Source organism: Sceloporus occidentalis, unplaced genomic scaffold, assembly GCF_023333645.1.
Source record: "Sceloporus occidentalis isolate IW3139 unplaced genomic scaffold, rSceOcc1.0.p SCAF_10, whole genome shotgun sequence".
In the NCBI taxonomy this organism is placed as follows: Eukaryota; Metazoa; Chordata; class Lepidosauria; order Squamata; family Phrynosomatidae; genus Sceloporus; species Sceloporus occidentalis.
The window spans coordinates 7,626,418-7,646,231 of NW_028316990.1; the positions used below are offsets into that span (position 1 = coordinate 7,626,418).

The following is a 19,814-nucleotide window of genomic DNA, read 5'->3' on the forward strand; positions in this document are numbered from 1 at the left end:
TTTGGTGCTCCTGCCTGTCTTTCCTCTTTAGAAGTTGTGAACAAACCAAATTGCTTTGCTCCTGCTTTTGAAACAGACCAACATCATAGCATTTGAAATGATCCAAGCTTCCTCCATGTAGAGTTCTTCCTGACCCTGATCAATGGAAGGCACATTTTGACAACAGGCGACGGAAGGGGGGAAACTCAGGAATGTTATCTATCAAGCAAGAACTATTCTTCCCCCAATGCAATGTAACTCTCACCCACCCTTATATTCCCCCTGTTTTAAAGAAAGCTAAACACTCCAACCTGGTGGTGGGAGACCGTTTCCGCCTCTCGCAATGGACGGCATCAAAGAACGCTGCGTTCCAAAACCTCAAGGTGTGCCTGCAAAGTGGGGAAAAATGGGTAATTATCCATCTTATTGAAACCCCATGACTTGAAGGCACACAACACACATAGACAAACATAAGCCTGATCTGGCCATGGTGACACCATGCCTTCCAACTGTCCAGATTTGGCAGGGACAGTCCCAATTAATCCTCTGCTATCCCACTTTTCCACCTGCTTTTAAAATGAAGAAAGGACCTGGGAATTACTGTTGAGTATGAACTGAACATGATCCAGCAGTGTGACGCTGCAGCGAAGAAGGCGGATGCTATGCTGGCTTGCATTAATAGTAGCAATAGCAATAGCAGCTTCATTTATATACTGCTTCATACCACACTGAGCAGTGTCTAAGCAATGTGAAGTCGAAGGCTTTCGTGGCCGACATCCATAGATTTTTGTGGGTTTGGGGGGCTATGTGGCCATATTCTAGAAGAGTTTATTCCTGATGTTTTGCCTGCATCTATGGCTGGCATCTTCAGAAAATGAGTATTCATCTTCTGAGAATGAGCATCTTCAGAGAATGAGCATCCTCTGCAGATGCCAAAGCCACAGCTGCTAGCAAACGTCAGGAATAAACTCTTCTAGAACATGGCCACATAGCCCCCAAAACCCACAAAAAACTATAGTGTCTAAGCAGTTTACAATTATAAGCTAACTGCCTCCAACAAGCTGTGCACTCATTTTAGCGAACTGGGAAAGATGCAAGACTGAGTCGACCCTGAGTCCCTGGCTGGGATTGAACTCACAACCTTATGGTTTGTGACTGAGTGGCTGAATAATAATAATAATAATAATAATAATAATAATAATAATAATAGGAATAGGAGCAGAGTTTCCAAGTTGAGGGAAGTAATAGTCCCACTATATTCAGCATTGCTCAAGTCTCATCTGGAGTACTGCATTCAGTTCTGGGCACCTCATTTTGAGAAGGGTATACTGTATATACTCATGGATAAGTCTAGAAATTTAAGTAAAAAAATTGACCCAAAAAACCTGGGTCGACTTATCCACGGGTCAATGCAAATGCTGTACCTTAACTCAAAATAAGAGCCATCCCCTGCTCTGAGTAGAGCGGCAAAAAGCAAGAGTTTAATCCATCCCTGGAGAACCTCTTCTATTCTCTCCACTGTGGTGCTGCTTCTGGTCTTTGGACAGGAAAATAGCAGCATTCTTTGGCATCATTTTCCTCTTTTCTTCATCCTTTACATCCTTTGTTACACACTCCTAAGTTTTACCCTCGGCTTATCCATGTGTCAGATCAAAATTCGTAATTTTGACCCCAAAACCTGCCCTCGACTTATACACGAGGTTGACTCAAATATATATGGTGCACAAGTTATAGCAGATTCAGAGAAAGGTGACAAGAACAAGAAGAGGTACGGAGAGCAATACGTAAGAGGAAAGGATGGGGGAACCGGACACGTCCTTCCTGGTGGAAAGAAGACTGAGGACCCCAAGGGACATCACAGAGAAGATGTCCCTTGTTTCCTGCTGCCCCCGCAGGTAGGACCAGATCTAATGGATTTACATTACAGGAGAGCAGATTTACCATCATCACCCAGCATTTCCTCGGCCACCAGAACATACCAGATGGGCTGCTGTTTCAGATGCATGTACAAGTAAATCTTCTCCCCTGTTTTCTCTTCCTCTTCCTCAGGACTGTAGAGGGAAACTGCAAAGGGAGGAGAGATATAGCCAGGGAAATCTTTTGTCTGCGGGCAGTTTGGAAACATACAAGCGAAGACAGACACTTGCCTTCTAACACCGCTTACCTGATTTCTGGATCTTCTCCCTTGGTTTTTCTTCGTCATCTCTAAGGAAGAAAAAAAAGTGCTATTTAATCCAAAAGAAGTAGCACCCAAATAAAGATTGCTATCGTGTTCCTTCTCGGTCTTCTCTTTTCTAAGCCAAACATACCTACTCCCTAAGTTATTTATGGTCCAAAACACAGAAATAATCCAGTTTGAGACCACTTTGACTGCCCTGGCACAGCACTAGGGAATCCTGGGAATTATAGTCTATTGTGGCACCAGAGCTCTTTGACAGAGAAGGCTCAATGTCTCACAAAACGACAGTTCCCAGGATTCCCTAGCACTGAGCAAAGGCAGTTAAAGCAGTCTCAAACTGGATTATTTCTGCAGTATGTTCTGAACCTGTATTTTCTTTTAACTCAATTTGGGAGCCACCTTGGATCAGAAGCTTGGAGGAAGGCAGGATATAAATTAAACGTATGAACAGACAGCTAGAGAAATGCTTCCTCATAGTACCTTATCTTCAGGCTCCCATTTAGACTTACAGTGCGCCCGCGCCATACACGGGCGCGCCGCAGCTTCAGCGCATACACTGAAGCCGCGGCGCGCGCGCGGGGCGAAACATCCCATTCAATTGAATGGGCGCACGCGCCCGTTGCACCCCGCACGCGCTCGTGCCGCCGCGCCCGAGCCCCATTGTTTCCAATGGGGCTCGAGCATAGGCGGAATTCGCCTTACGCGGAGGGATCCGGAACGGATCCCCCGCATAAGGCGAGGACGGACTGTAGTTGCAACTCAAAAGAGCTGGACTCACTCATTTTTCTTGGTCACGGGTCCTTTCAGCTTGCTTTCAAAGCTCCCGAAAAAGCCCTTCACGTTCTCGGTCTTGGAGGATGTGTTTTTCAGGAGCCGTTCCGCAATGTCCTTCTTCTCTGCCAGCCAGCTGTTTGCTGACTTCAGATAAGAATCAATGCTGCCGGTGGCCTTCTCCTTGGATTCGGGAGGCAAAGCTTGGGGCTTACCTGTTGGAAGACAATTTCAGCTGTTAATCGGAAAACCCTCCCTGTTTTTCTCGTCTAGCCAAGCCAAAAAGCAAGACGAGTCAGGTATCTGGATCTATTGCAAAGAAAGGCTGCCAGGCACCAAAGGTTGCAAAAACAAGCAGCGCCAGATTCAGAGCGCAGCTATCTTTATACTTTTGCTGACAACAATAACAGTGAGGGTGTTTCAGTAGTGGACTTAAGGCATCTTACAACAAGCTTACTAATCAATCAATCAATCATCTATAATTGCAGTCAACAGAGCAAAAAATCCTCATATTAAAAGGCACTTCTGATTTCTTACAAAAACGTACAACACACAGTGAAATGTCTGAATAGTAGAAATAAACAGATCAGTTACACATTATGTATAGTTAAGTGCTCTTTCGTTGTAAGCAATCTAGTAAGGATACTAGATTTAAAAACTGCCTGCCTACTCTACAAACAACTTGTTGTAACCTTTAAGCAAAATCAGTAAAAGGGACTCAAGGGAGAGGCCTGGGAAAAGCTGAGTGACTGTGAATATTAAGTCTTCCTCTGTTCACAAAAATAGAAATGCAATGAATTTTAAATTTCCTCTCCTTGCTTACCGATGTAGTAGTAAGTAAAGCACATGGTCATCAGGTTCTTAGCAGGGCTGAAGTCGTCCATTTGATAACACCTGGAAAGTTAGGGAGAATAAAAGAAATGGGGAAAATATACATTATGCACAAGGGCAAACATCTCAGCAAGAGCGAATCTCAGGACAACTTTGGGAAGGTTGAAGCAAAAAGCATGGCTGCTTTCATAAGGGAGCTGTCCAGAGTATTGTTAAGGTCTTTTCTAATTCCTATTTCTCCTATTACATTTGGAGCAAACGTTTCTCCCAGATATAGAGGATATAAGGGACTCACAACAGCCCTGTGAGTTAGGATAAAATTTGGTGCAGGCTGAGGAGATGGGAATCATAAGCCAAGATTTATACTGCAGCTTTATACTGCACACTTTAAGGGTAAGTCCCATAGAGCAAATTGGGATTGAGTTCAAAGCAGAAACACATAAGATCCTGGGAATAGAGTGGGAATCATGCAGGCCATCTACTTGTTTTTGACTGCACCTCCCAGCAGCCCTAGCTAGGATTAGCTTATGGTGAGGTATGCTGGGAATGATAGTCTATCAATAGCAAATAGCCGCACAATTCCTAACGATTATATAGACTTTCTAGCTACTATTATGACAGTCTCGAACTCACTCAAAGAGCACCACAGCGAAGGACTGCACCAGACGATAGAAAGTCTGCTCCGAGACACACTTCGAATTGCAGCGCTGGAAAAGAAACACGAAGAGCAAACAGGGTTAGGTGGCCAACACTGGTTTTCTGCTTGAGCAGTAAAATGGATGGCAGGATTACTATGTTTTGAAGGCTGCTCTGAAACAGATTTCCAACAGACCCTGAACACATCCTAAGCACGAAGTGGGTTGGTGCCCTTTTATGAAACTATGCAGGGATGAATTCAGAGACCAGGCTGTGCCAGTATGGAATATCAGTATGCAAAGGGATCTTGCAACACCTTTGAGATGAACCGAGGGAAAGAAGTTAGTAGTGTAAGCTTCCAGCGCATCTGAGGAAGTAGGGCAAGTCTACGAAAGTTCATGCTACAGCTTCTTTTGCACAGTTAGTCTCAACGGTGCTACAAGATCCCTTTGCATACTGATATGCAGAAATTAATAGAAGCAGAGCTTGGGAAAAAATCTCTTTTTTGGCCTATAACTCCCAGAAACCCTCAGCAGGCATGGCTAGTCAAGAGGACTAGTAACTTGCTCCCTCCTTTCCCAAAATAAATCAAACAAAGAATGTGAACTGGCCACGAATTTCTAAGCTGTCGTACTGCCCCTCTCCTCAAAAGAAAGTTTTCCAAGCTCTGATCAAATGTCAGACTTTCCAAAGCTTATCTGATGGGGAAACAGTGCTCGGGGGGGGTCTTAAGAGAACATAAATTAAACATGAGTCAACAATGTGATGCAGCAGTCATAAAAAGTCAATGCAATTCTAGGCATCAAGAGACTTCTAGCCTCCAGATTAAGAGAAATCACAGTACGCTCCATTTTGCATTGATCGGACATCATCTGGAATACTGCATCCAGTTTTGGGCACCCCAGTTCAAGAAGGATATTGCGAAGCTGGAACATGTCCAAAGGAGAATGGCGAAGTCAGTCCAACGGTTGGAAAACCAAGCTTTCAGAGGAATTGCTTAATGCACTGGGTATGTTCAGCTCGGAGAAGAGAAAATTGAGAGGTTATACAATAGCCATATTTAATTAGCTAAAGGAATGCCATGCAGAAGACGGAGCAAGCTTGTTTTCTGCTCCTCCAGAGATTAGAACATGGACCAATGGTTTCAAGTTGGAAAAAAAGAGATTCCACCTAAATAGCAGGAAAAAACATCCTGAATTTAATAGCTGTTTGACAGTGGAGTATGCTGCTTCAGAGGGTAGTGGACCCTCCTTTGGAGATTTTTAAACAGAGGTTGGAGGGATGTCTTTTGGGAATGCTTCACCTGTGTGTTTCTGCATGGCAAAAGGAAGAACTAGATGGCCCTTCTGGTACTTTCCGTAGTATTCCATAGAATACTATGATTCTGTCAGATGATGATGGTTTACACTATCCTCAAGGGGAAGATGGAGTTAAATCAATTATCTCTCGCTCAGTTTTCTCTGTTCTTGTTATCCCTCTGTAGTAAACCAGGTGGTTTACACAGCAGACCCAAGAGTCCACAAAGTTGGCAAAGTTGTATTTCTTCCAAGGTTGCACCACATGCAAAAGCACAATTCTGGACTGGTCACCAAGGCCTGATTCCCACTACCTTTTAAACCGGATCACAAGTGAGTTTGAACTGGCTTAAATGACCCTGGTTCATGCTTGAACTGAATTGCTGAAGCAATTCGGAGAGGGGGGCCATGCACTACACCATTTAACCCATGTCTTTTTGACACTGATTTTTTTCCACATCTTTTTGGATAAATCGATTCTGCGCAGGTGTGAACCAGATGCAAATCGGAATCAATTTAAATTTGCCGTCTGGCTGGCTGGAGCGGGTCCATTTTGAATCGATTCATTCATGAACATGAACCACAAGTGGGTTGTTTTATTTTATTTTGTAGCAAGAAAATGTGATTGAAGTGTAGTGTGAACCATGCTCCGATGTTGAATTGATTCGGATCACACACTGAATTACTTGTAAGTGGGAATGAGGCCAAGATTTACTAATTACAGAACTGCAGCCTTTATTCAAGAAAAAAACAAGCCTCCAGTCCCCAAGCTTGCAGAGGATAACTTCAACATATATGATCAGTTTGGCATAGGTTCTTGCAACATACGAGACAAAGAAGAGGCTCAGCAGGATTAGTAAAGTAACTTTTCCAGGCTCAGATGAGATTGCAGTCTTCTAGACCATAACTCAGTAACACAGGAGAATTCCTGGTTCATGTGGATGGGTTCCGATGTCTCATAAATAACACACTCTGGCCTGTTACAGACAGCCAAAATAAAGCTGCTTCGAGTCACAGTGGAGTTATGGTGTTTCAATGATGCATGCGTCCTAAGAGTCCAGAAGCCACACCAAAGCCACACTCCAGTCTGGAGCGTGGCTTTGGTGTGACTTCTGGACTCTTAGGACGCATGCATCATTGAAACACCATACCTCCACTGTGACTTGAAGCAGCTTTATTTTGGCTGTCTGTAACAGGCCTCTGTGAAAGATGACTACTTAAAGGGCACGGGTCCCATGCAGAGTTTCACCAGAATCCGGGGGTGCCCAAAAGAACACAATCCTCATCAAACCTGCTATTTGCAACCCCAAACGTCTCCTTACCTGGGCACTCACGTATCTGGCAAACCATTCTCTGCCTTTGGAGTTCTCCCCGCTGCACAGCTCCCCGAACTTGGACTTTTCTTCTTGGTCAAACTCCTCTCTAGAATCACAAAAGCACAACACACCAAAAAGTCTCCTATGTGCATAAAGCTGAGCCAGAGCAAGGGAAATTTACTTTGCAGGGACCACAACTCCCAGAATTCCATATCCAGTATGGAAACGGTCAGCTTCACATTTCTTTTAGCAGAGGGGTGGGGAACCTGAAGCCGTGGGACCGAATCAGGCCCTCTGGGTTTTCCCAGATGGTGATACCATCCATGATATCAATGTTTGGAGATTTCCCTGCTTTTGTCTGGATATTTCCCCCTTTCTAAAAAGCCAAAATGCCTCTCCAAAAGCTTTACCATTGGCAGAAAAACCTTTAATCTTAAATATGGCTAATATTTTTGGTCCCCATCCCATTTGCCATTGGCCTTCCCCATCACTAGAATGCATTCCCTCTCCCTGAACTTTGCTGATTTTTGAAAAAATTAATTTTTTCCATTATAAATATTCCTTAATTTAGATGTATATTACCATATTCAGTCCCCTTCTCCTTTTCCTCCAACCCCCAATCTTAGCTAATAAGCCAAATATTGATCACAGTAAATCTAATGCGACTTCAGAGCACTGACAAATGGTTCATACAGGTTGAGTCTCCATTATCTAGAATTCCAAAATCCGAAATATTCCAAAATCCAAAATGGTCCACATTTTGGGATAGTGACACCTTTGCTTTCTGATGGTTCAATGTACACAAACTTTGTTTCATGCACAAAATTGTTTTACAATATTGTACATAAAATTACCTGCAGGCTATGTGTATAAGGTTATATAAAACATAAATGAATTTTGTGTTTAGACTTGGGTCCCATCTCCAAAGTATCTCATTATGTACATGCAAATATTCCAAAATACAAGACACTCCAAAACCCAAAAAACTTCTGGTCTCAAGCATTTCTGATAAAGGAGACATAATCTTGTATGTTGTTTGCAACATTTAAAACATATCGTTCCAAAAGAAAGTTGGGTCTACCACCACAACAACCAGCCTAGTAGCAGAAGAAGCTGGAGCATAAAGTGTTGCCACCTCAAGAAACCTGAATCATTCATCAAATCTGAAGGAGGAAGGGCGCAATAAAAATTATTAGATCTGCCCAAGAAGAGCAAGGAGGAAAGACTGACAATTACACACGCACATGAATGCACACACGGTCACTGCACTGACATTAAATAATGGTAATTTGGGTCAAGGTGACTCAGAGCAGAATTGCTAAACCGCAATTTAACGGAATGAGAAAAGAAATGCTAGCAAATGCAGCCAACACCGCTGGATCGCAGCCGCTGAAGCCTCTTGTTCTGCGTCGGGATGACACAGCCTCCATGTCCCTGGGCAACAATTATTAAGTCAAAAGTGAAGCATGACTCAGCCAGGGAGGTAAAGAACATGGCCAACGAAAATGTCTTTTCGCAGAGCGCAAGGAGGGGGGAATGAGTGGGTGGGTTTCTCTGTGATGGAGGAAGGAAGGAAGGAAGGAAGGAAGGAAGGAAGGAAGGAAGGAAGGATTCAACACAGATCAGCCTCGCTCATGTTCACTGGATCCCCAAAACCTTGCCATTAAATAATATTAATAATTTCCTGATCTGGCCACAAGGTCCTTTCTTTCAAGACCCTGCTGCACAATTATATTCCATTAGCAAAAGTGGAAACAGACAGTAAGAGAGGACGACTTGACTGCTGCTAACCAATGGAGCTCAGATGATGCTGTCTTGAACAGTGGTCTGCAACCAGATGTTTGGGACTTCCAACTCCCAGAATCTGTGATGCTTGCTGGGGCTTTCAGGAGATGACATCCAAAACATCTAAAGGACTGAAATGGTTGAGAAAACATCCAGAGGACCAAACAAGTTGAGAAACTAGAACAGGAACATTCTGCCATGTTGGCTCCCTAATTCTAGATAGGCACGGACCAGTTGGGTTCCTGATCACCAAGGAGATAATGATCCTGGGTTCCTGATCATCAACAAGGTGACACTGATCTGAACATGTAGATCTTCTTGCTCTACATGTGAAGATAGTGTTTCCCAAACTTTGGTCCTCCAGATGTTTGGGACTTCAACTCCCAGAGGACCCAACTAGCCTAGCCAACAGTCAGGAATTCTGCAAGCTGATGTCCAAAACATCTGGAGGACCAAAGTTTGGGAAACACTATACTAAGGGATACTAATGTGACTTCATGTTCCCCATAGTCAACTCCCAGTTCAGGGACTCGCAGCTGAATGGGGAACATGCTGGTTTCCTCCAAGTGATGGTAACAAAACAAGGTTTGGAGGTTGAACTCCCTAGACCAGGAGTAGGCAACCTTTTTGAGCCGGGGGCCGGGTTGCTGTCCCTCAAACAACTGGGGGGCTGAAGCCAAAAAATAAATAATTAATTTTTTTTTTTTTGAAACATCAAATAAATAAATAAACCAGGACAAAATTTTCAAATGGAGGACACTTTTTAAAAAAATGTAGGACACACACACACAAAATTGCTGTTTTTTTAAAAAATGTTAATATAAATGCATGTTTCGGAGGCTTCTATAGACAATTGCCCCCCTTGCCCGCCTCCTCCTGATAGGCCAAAGGCCCCACACCCTCACACGAGAGGCCAAAGGCTCCGGTGGCAATTGGTGGCAGGACCGGGCTGGGGCTGGTCCCAAGGCCTTGCTGGGCCGCATCCGGCCCGCGGGCTGCAGGTTGCCTACCCCTGCCCTAGATTTTTGGTTCGAAGGGACAACGACATCCGTTGCCAACTCCAGCATCTCTTGGACTCTGTTGTTGTGCTTACTGTGCCTTGCATAGATTTGTATGTCTCCCTCCAGCTGAAATGGTAGGGATTAAGAAGCAAACACTCCAAATCTGTGGGACTCTGTAAGAAAGTCAAGCAGCAAACGGGGCTAAAATGGAGATTATGTGACATTCATTGGTGTAGCAGAGCCAGGTACAAGCCCCAAGACTTTATGACTAGCTGGGACAATGACACAATCTGCTATTATCTCCCCGCAAAATGTCCCTCCAAGTTTAGTTGCAATCCTCACAAACCTCAGAGTGGAAATGGAAATTTTCTCAGCAACGGTGTATGATTATGAGCTATCCTTCTCATAATTCAAAGTATTTGGGAGTGATCTGGTACAGGGACATAGCCAGGATTTTGGGAAGGGGGGGGTCCAGACTAAGTGCCACCATTATAATGGGGCTTGGGTGCGGCGGCGCGGCAGCACACACCATTCATTTTTCTAACGGAAGGGGGGGTCCGGACCCCAAGAACCCCCTTGGCTACGTCCCTGTCTGGTCTTGAGTGGGCAAGAGCCACCAGTCGAAAGACCTACTCCTGGATCAACAAAATTGCCTTCATTTTGAGACCTTCCATGAGGATGCTACCACTTTTTTCCCCGGGAGCCAAAAACTGTATTGCAAAATCCAGCAAATCCTTTCCTGGCTTATAAACCCTTGAGTCTCCTCCCTGACTCGCCTTCATGGAGAGCTTTAAAAAAGTCTCTTCTTTTTCAAATCACATTAGGCGAGCCATGCATGATGCAATGAGCCACGTTTCTGCATTAAATTAAAGGATTATGGACGGCACCCAACTCAGTAGCTCTGGATTGCTTTTGCTCCTGAAGAACGATAAAGCATTGCCTTGCAGAATCAAACCAGTGACTAGAGGAGAAGGTTGTTCTGGGGATAGATATGAACTGGTGTTGCCGGCCCTTTGCACAGTTTATTGCCATGTGGCTCTATTTTGTTTTGTTTTTAACTTTATTAATATCAGACATAATTACTAAAGATGTAAATGGTACCAGTTTCCTTTACATCATTAGTGTACCTTTTCACCTGTCTGGTTCACAGATCCGTATATCAGTTCTTTTTCATAATATGAATTATTCCTTCACACATGTATTTGTATCAAAAAGGAAACACTGTCTTATCAAACTAACATCAATCGCCAAAAATCTTATACAGTGGACCCTTGGTATCCACTGGGGTTTGGTTAAAGGACACCCCCCCATGGATGCCAAAATGTGTGGATGCTCAAGTCCCATTAAATACAATGGTGTAGTAAAATGGTATCCCTTAGATAAAATAGCAAGATTGAGGTTTGCTTACTGAGATTTCTATATTTTTGGAATATTTTCAATATTTTGGAATATTTTCAAAGTGTGGATGGTTGAATGCATGAATAAAGAATCCATGGAGGGTTGACTGTACCTTGCTTACCTTTCTAATTTAATTCATTGGTTGCTTGCTATACTGTACTGGTTCCGTGATGTTATTCTGCTATTTTAAAGGATCTGCCTTGTGCTCTCCTTTGTAAACAAGGACAAAAAGGATGTGGCATCAAAATAGGATTAAGGGAAAATGCCAAACACCTCTAGGGCAAAAGCTAGCACTGTTGGTGGACCACTCAGAACCAAACAGAGGAGTCCTATAATCTTGGCACCTCCATTACACTGGATTATATCTTTTGTATGTAGGTGATGCAGAGAAGGCAAAGTAAGATTAAAACAAATGCATGGCTGCTGGGTGGGGGGGAGGCAGTGACATATGGCTTGTAGCACGCGGAGGATGAGGAATATTCTTCCACCCCTCCAAGATAAAAAAATATAATCAGCTCCTGCAAAACAATGTTGGAAATTGCAAACCGAGGAGCCAGCAGTGACCGAAGAAGGGAGAAATGATTGATGCGAAAAGTGCCCATTCTGTCTCCCCCACCCCAGCTGTGCCACAATGTTGTACTTTTATTTGTGAATGCCCTGTCTCCCCAAAACTCAGACCTAACCCATTTCAATGTATTAAAATTTAAAAGCATTGGAGCTCTCTCTGCAAATGGCTTCAGCAGCCTCCACCTGAACAGGGGAGAGCGAGAAACAGGAACGCATCATGAGCGACCTGGAAGCAAGGGACGTGCCGTTCCAGGCATCCCCAGCAGAGAGAGAGCTGCACACGGAGACAACGCGCTGAAGGTGCAGCCAAACAGTTCAGCCTTTTGATTCAAAATGACAGCAGTGAGACACGGATGGGGATTTCTTCCAAACTCAGGGAGAAAAGCCTGGAGTTTAGAAAAGTCACTTTTGGGTGACTGCATCTCCAAAAATCCCCCCATGCAGTATGGGCAAAAATTCTGGGAGATGTAGTCAAAGGAGTCCATGTCCAGACTTTGATGTCTCTTTCACATTACACCATTATGCCACTTTGATCCCACTTTAATTGCCATAGAATCCTGGGGTTTGTAATTTCATGGGGATCCTCATAATCCAGTGCCTAAATACCCTAAAGGCACCAGATCCCATCTGATCTTAGAAGCTAAAGAGGGTCAGCCCTGGTTAGTACTTGAATGGGAGATACCAACAAATACAGTGGGCCCTTGGTATCTGCTGGGGTTTGGTTCCAGTGCCCACCTTGGATACCAAAATCTGTGGATGTTCAAGTCCCATTAAATACAATGGCCTTATAAAATGGTGTCTTTTATATAAAATCAAGGTTTGCTTTTTGGAATTTATACTATTTGGAATATTTTTCAATCTGTGGATGCTTGAATCTGTGGGAAAGGAATCAATGGATGTGGAGAACCAACTGTATATCAGGAGAGACACCAAGGTGGGCTTCCAGAATTAACTGGGGGTTGGATTGGATGATCTTTGAAATTCCTCTCTCTCTCACACACACACACTAACAATACTCAAGAGATTAGCTATGGGAAGCATTAGTATGCTGAAAGGAAGTTGGTAGGGTCCCCCCATATGCACCAGCACACAGAAAGTTGCCACATTGGATTAGTCAAAACACTCACCCGCTTGTAAAGAGCTTCTCCACATATTGCCGAATGAACTCCCGCTGTTCCACTGTGGCCTCATCCTTGGCAGATTCAGTGCTCTGGTTGGAGGAGTAGGACTCCGAGGAAGAGCGGCGATGGTTATTCCAGCTGTGATGGGTGGGCGAGTCCGTCGTGTCGTTCTCACTGTCCGCCGATTCTGTGGCATCACTCTCCTCGGCTACGGTGGCTACATTGTCCTTCAGGTGGTCCAGCAATCCACTGCCGTTGGTGGCTGGGGAGGCAGTAGGGATGGATTCGGAGGTGGTGGTGGTGGAAGGCTCGGAGTCAAAGTCAATGAGGTTCCCCACTGGGACGTCAATGGCCTCCATGATGCAAGGAAATGTGTGGGACAAACACCATGGACTGCAGGTTTAGGTTCAGAATTTGCCTAATGGAGAAACCTGGAAGCCATTTGGAAGGGAACGACAAAAATGGCACCTAGGAGCAATCCAGCTACTTGCAAAACATCCCTTTTTGGCCAAGTCTATTTCAAAGCATCTGGAGGAGGGAAAACAAACAAACAATGCAGACCAAAACTGTTATAATTACTTAAGATTTAGTATTATATCTTTTCAGGGATGGGAGCTGCTCTTAATTGCAAGACTTCGGGAGACTGGGTTTTCCCCAAAGACCAGAAAAAGGGCCACCAGCCACTGAGTGAAAACCATTAAATTATGAGCTAAATTTAACACAGATGGAAATTTCTCTCTGGAGGCTGACAAAACCCATGTGTTCGATGCAGCCGCATCACAACAGCCAAGTGTGGGAATTGTGTGGCCCAAATAGATTTTGTGGTCCCTATCCTTGCCCAATGTGGGGAAACAATACAAACTGTTGCTCCTGCAAGTTCCCAAGAGGAGTGATTCTCTTCTAGAGTACAATATGGGATTGCCCCACAACATTGGGTACATTAAAATCTGTTTTCTGGTTTCATGCGGAGGGATTGGTGTGGTACACAGATGGCTATGGAGATAGGAAAACGGCTCCCAACTTCTCCCCTACACTTGTCCACCCATAATTTATGGGGTACTTAGAAGCAACGTATGTAAGATTTTTCTTGCTATATGCCTTCAACTTGACTCCAATTTATGGCAAATCGTCTCTTGACAAAACTTCTTCCAAAGGGGTTTGCATTTGATGCCTCCAACTATGACTTGCTCAAGTCCACCTAGTGGGTTTCCATGCTTGAGTGGGAATTTGAATCCTGGTCTCATATTCAAACCACTACACCACACTGTCTCCCTCTTCCTTCAGATAGGTTCCTTTTTTGATTAGAAGTCATTCTGCCACTTACATGCATTATTTAGATATATATATTTTTAAGAGGGCAAGTACAGCTATATATATATTTGGACTTTTTAAAAATGCATCCCTCCAAAACGATGTTATGCAAACTAAAATGCCGCTTTTCCCTTTGGCTGTGGCTTGCAAAGCCTTGCTTCTTTCTCATAAGATCCCACTGTCTCAATCTCTCTCGATCAATAGGGAGACCTTTGGAGACGTTTCAACCCAGTGGAAACTTTGCAGGCTCAGAGGTCCTGCACAGACTTTCCAGCATTAAGAGTTCAGAAGGCTGAGCTTTGAAGTGCTTCTAAGCTCAATATCTTTTTGTGTGCAGCTATCCATCATAATTTTTTCAAATGCCGTGGCTGAAGATGGCTCTTTGAGCAGAGTTTAAACCGCTGGAGAAATGCAATTCAGGGGGCAAGCCAAGATGGTACAGCAGAGACCATGCTGGATTCTAAAATTAAAACATCCAGCTTCCAATGCTCACAGCACCCATGAATACACCCTAAAAGTTGCTTTGTACCAGGTCAATTTGTCCACCTAGACTTCTTCTGTTTATGTCATGCTTCTCCAAGTCAGTGTCTTGCAGATGTGTTGGGCTGCAACACATCAGCATGACCATTCATTGGGGATGAAAGACATTGGTCTAGTCTGCCCTGAACTGCACTGTAGAAACAATGCAATCTGACACCGCTTTAATGACCATGGCTCAATGCTATGGAGTTCTGGGATGTGTAATTTTGTGAGATATTTAGCCTTCTCTATTGGGGAGCTCTGGTGCCACAACAAACTGCAGATCCTAGGATCCCATAGGATGGAGCCATGGCAGTTAAAATGGTGTGATAGTAGTTTATTTCAGAGTAGAGCATTGTGATTCAATGCAAGGCTGGGAAGAATGGTCCTGACATCTAAGGCACCTGCCAGGATTAAACCTGATGCTTCTGCATGCAACTCAAATACTATCTGCTATTGATCTATGGTTTCTCCTCACTTTCTCCATTCATCATTCCTTTTGCTGTAACCATTGGTCGCCTCTCCTGATATACCGCCATGAATTTCTTTATTCTTCTGCACCCATCACCAACCTTAAAGCCATCCATGATATAACACCATAAATTACTTCAAACACCTCTGGTTCATCTTTGGGAGGTTTTCTAAAATCCATACAGACAGCGGCCAGAGCTCAGTGAAGCAAAGGGCCAGCAAAGGATCAGGCTTCCCTTTAGCTTGACTGCACCTTCTTCTAACCCTGAAGGAATGTTATACAGTGGTACCCCGGGATACGAATGCGCCGCCTTACGAAATTTCCGGGTTACGAAAAAAATCCATGTAATTAAATGTTTCCGGGTTACGAAGGTTATTCCGGGTTACGAAAAAAAATTTGGTGCTTTTCGGCGCGATTTCACATGAAATCGCGGCTTTCGCTATTAGCGCCTAAGGGCATTTCGGCTAGCGAAAGTTTCCGGGTTACGAAAGCGGCGGCGGAACGAATTACTTTCGTAACCCGGGGTACCACTGTATATTCTTTTAAGCATCACCTGTTCCTGCATGCTTTCTTACATGCGGGAGAAATAGTACAAAAACAAGCTGAGGGAGCTGTCCAGAGTACTGCAAAGGTTTTCCATATCACACATTCTCTGAACACAAAGGTGGGGAACCTTACAGCCAACAATGATATAATGCTATGGATCCCAATGGATTTTGGACTACAGTTCCCAGAATTCTTGAGTGTTGGCCAAGCCAACAAGGTCTTCTGGGAGCTCAAGTCTGAAACACCTAGATGCCTGGAAACCAGCAACATAGTGGTTTCAGTGTTGGACTATGGGCCCTTTCACACTCCACCGTTATAGCACTACGATTCCACTTTCATTGCCATGGCACCATTCTATGGGATCTTGGGATTTAAAGTTTAGAAAGAATCTAAAAACTAGAATTTTCAGCCAGAGAGCTCTAGTGCCACCTTAAATTACAGAGTCAAGAATTCAATAGTAGTTAAAGTGGAATCATAGCACTACAACTATAACAGTCAGCGTGATGTAGTGGTTGGAGAGCTGGAATAAGGCTCTGGAGATCAGAGTTCGAATCCCTGTTCAGTCATGGAAACCTGCATTGTGCAGCTATATTCTCTCAGCCTTCAAGTCCTCCCTCTGAACAAATCTTGCCAAGAAAACATCGTGATGGGGTCATTGTAAGTCAGAAACAACTCGAAGGTGCACAAAAACACCGCAATTAAAACACATGCTAAAAACAGCATGCCTATTTGCCTATTACACTTCCTGGGCCAGTTAGCTGCATCTGTTTTAACTTTTGTAAGCTGCCGTGATGGGGAAAAGGTAGACTTTATATAAATAAAAATAAGAGTTGCAATAATGATAGTGATGCATCTCTTTTCTTCAATCTGCACACAAAAATGCCAGCCTCCTGCTATGGAGCTGAAATAAAACAATCCTTGGGCACGTCTGCTTTCCAAAACTGCATCGTCTCCCAGAATGAAACAGAAAGTTCTAACAACGCCAGGAAATGTGCACATTCTTCCAGCAAATGGCCTTCAAGTATATCTTTAGTCCAAGGCGGCAAAGCCATGAAAATACATGTGCGTGCACACAGAAAGATCTCCATTCCAGCAGCCAGCCCACCTTCTCCTTAACAGCAGCTTCTAAAATGGCAGCTGGAGGACAGCTGTCAACAGCGGAAGCCCTGAAACAATTAAACAGGCAGAGAGGCATGGAGATAAATGTCATTTGGACCCCGCAGGCTTTGCCAACTGATTGCAAAACCGGAGCTGAGAGCGCCAAAGACCTGACATCAAATTAGCCAGCGGACATTTCAGATAGTTAGCAAGGCACGCAGAGCTTGGAAGAGTCACCTTTTTTGGGCTGTAACTCCCGTGTTCATCCGGGCAGCATGGCCGCTGAAGCTGTGGTCCAAAAAAGGAACAGAACCAAGCTTATTCCAAGTTCTCCAAAAGCTTATCTCATGGAGGGTGGAGAGCCCAAATGAATAAAGTACGTTTTCAAGTTTGCAGTGGGAACAATGATCCCGGTGAATCAAATTCTCAATCCGGAGCACACTCGATTCGCAATTTGGATTAAATGCCCAGTGGGAACAACCCCAATGTTTTGAAAGTTTTTTGGGAAGGCCAGATGCAAATGGAGTGGTGTCCCTGTCCTATAATGCACCTTTTTGATGGGTGGAAAAGAAACTGCATCGTCGTAACTCAAAGAAAAAGAAAGGCTATCCCTAAGAGGGTTTCCTAAGTCAGCCACGACATAAAAATTACTCAGCGCCTCCTTCGGCATCAACTTCAGTAATGAGGATTTGCAAACTTGCTGACCCAACTCCAGAAGGATCTGGCACAGAGTTAAGCAGAGTGCCAATACAGCAGAAACACAAGCTTTATGAAGACTTCCGGGGATTAATAAAGGAATTCAATAAACCTTTTTTAAAAACAACAAAGTAAAGTGCGGCTTGTTTGTGTGCTATACAACATGCATATACCAAAATTCTGAATTCTGCCATAAATTACAAGGAGCACCTTGATGCTACAACAGCTCAAATGGCTGCTGGTGTGTTTTACGGCACAATGAAAGGGGCTGGCAATGGCCTACAAAGCCCAAGACCAGTGATTCCCAACTTTTGGTCCTTCATTTGTTTTGGGCTTCAGATCCCAGAAGCCCCAGCCAACTTGGCCAACAGTCAGGAGTCATGGAAGCTGAAACCCAAAACATCCAGGCTCTGAAATTCCTTCCCCGTGGAAGCTAGCACTGCTTGCTGCCTTTCCATCAGCAGGCAAAAACCTAAAGGGGCAATCTGTATAGCCCCTTAATATCTCCCCAAAGTACAAATTCCAGAATTCCACAGCATTGAGCCACGACAATTAAAGCAGTGTCAAACTGCATTCATTCTGCCTGTGTAGATGCGGCATCTTAATCTGAGATAAGCTGTGCCCAGCTTTTCCAGAGTTCTGAGTAGGAAGCTGAACGCATGACACAGTGGTGCCGCGTCGCCTGGCAGAATTGTCCTTACATCCGAATGCCATGTTTAGGACTCTGGAGACGCATAAGGGCATTCCTTGCCCGAGGGAGCTGGCAGTTGGAGAAAACACACTTTGTCCTAGGAAGCTGATAAGCCATGAGCAAAGCACGGAACGGGGAGACTGCCTTTCAAAGCGTAAAAGCAAAACACACAGGCTTTATCATCTACTGGAAGCGACAAGCACCCGAGGTTTAAAGAGAGAGAAAAGAAAACCTTTGCCCAGTGTCCGTCAATTGATCACTTGCGGGGTCAAGTTAGAATTGTTTGTAAGGGGACCAGGAATATTTAGAGAAACTGCTTCTTCTTTGCTTTTGTTGTCATACGCCTTCAGATTGATTCAGACTTATGGCAAGCTTCTCCTACGGTTTATCCAAGGGGTAAAACTCAGAGACTGGAATATTAGTCTGCAAAGGGATCTTGTAGCACCTTCAAGACTAACTGAGCTAAAGATGTAGTAGTGTATGCTTCCGTAGGCTACGGAGTTTATCACAGCGGGGAAATCCCATGCCAAAACGGGATTTAAAAGCTGGAAAATACCTGCAAAAGTGGGTTGATTTTTACACACGTTGTTAAAGTGATGTTAACCTGAACGGAAAGTAGACAAAAGCCACTCTTTTTTAACTTTGGGATTTTCCGAAAGTAAAAAGGAGTGGCTTTTATCTATTTTGCGTCTACTTTCCGTTTGGGCTAACACCACTTTAACTAAGTCGTGTGAAAATCAACTCGATTTTTCTGATTTAAACCCTTATTTGAATGATATAAGGGACACCATTTTACTCTGCCACCATATTTAATGGGACTTGAACATCCATGGATTTTGGTATTCACAGGGGGTTCTGGAATCAAATCCCAGCAGATACCAAGGGCCCACTGTATTTCTTCAGGGGTAGGTTTGTTCTTGCCTTCCTGTAAGGCTGAGAAGGTGTGACATGCCCATGAAAACCAGTGACACGTTCACCTTAAGGCATACAACAACAGCAACAAGCCTGTGAACTTCCAGGATCAGAGTCAATAGTAGCCTATGGCTCCGCTGCTGAAATTATGGCACCGAAAGCCAGAAGAGGAATAGGTAAAAGGGAGGTCTGGGGGATTATAAAACCTGCAGTTTAAACCATTCTTCTTTCTTCATAACATGTACTTCAGATCTCTGTTGCGCATTTTGAATTTTGTCTTTCCAAGAGAGAAATGCCAAGCAGGAGCAAAGTCATCATCATTAGGACCAGGCTGAGGATGCAATTTGTACAATTGCGGTGCCGAAACCTGCAAGGACACCTGGGCAAAGGGACCGGCCCGCATTGCAAGAACTGTCTCCAGCTGACTGTCTGGCTGACTCATGACCGGCAAACTTCACCAAGAGAAAGCATCCCAAAATAATCCACATTATACATTTTATCAGCCCTATTACATCCTGCAGTTCATTAGGGGAAACTGGCTCGGAAGGTTTCTAACTTTAGCTCCTTGGGTTCACAGTCTACTGTCAGACGATGCTGGATATAGATGGGTGCCAAGTGTTCTGAGAAGGGTTTTTAAAAATAAAACAATTCATCTAATATAAATGGAATGAAAAGTGATGCAGCCAAGGT

The 19,814-nt window shown here is 44.0% G+C and overlaps 1 protein-coding gene across 4 annotated transcripts in view; it reads right to left on the bottom strand.

The window, feature by feature from the left end:
* Positions 1-19,814, bottom strand: part of LOC149305788 (uncharacterized protein KIAA0513-like) — a 52,769-nt gene that overhangs the window by 13,512 nt on the left and 19,443 nt on the right. For all 4 annotated transcript variants that reach the window (XM_089539664.1, XM_089539661.1, XM_089539663.1 and 1 more), the window contains exons 2-9: positions 12,886-13,407; positions 7,014-7,113; positions 4,394-4,467; positions 3,753-3,823; positions 2,937-3,144; positions 2,144-2,184; positions 1,959-2,043; positions 291-368 (exon numbers count right to left, since the gene is read on the bottom strand). In XM_089539664.1, coding sequence (XP_089395790.1) covers positions 291-368; positions 1,959-2,043; positions 2,144-2,184; positions 2,937-3,144; positions 3,753-3,823; positions 4,394-4,467; positions 7,014-7,113; positions 12,886-13,238 — 1,010 coding nt within the window. In that variant the 5' untranslated portion in view covers positions 13,239-13,407. The remainder of the gene's footprint in view (positions 1-290; positions 369-1,958; positions 2,044-2,143; positions 2,185-2,936; positions 3,145-3,752; positions 3,824-4,393; positions 4,468-7,013; positions 7,114-12,885; positions 13,408-19,814) is intronic.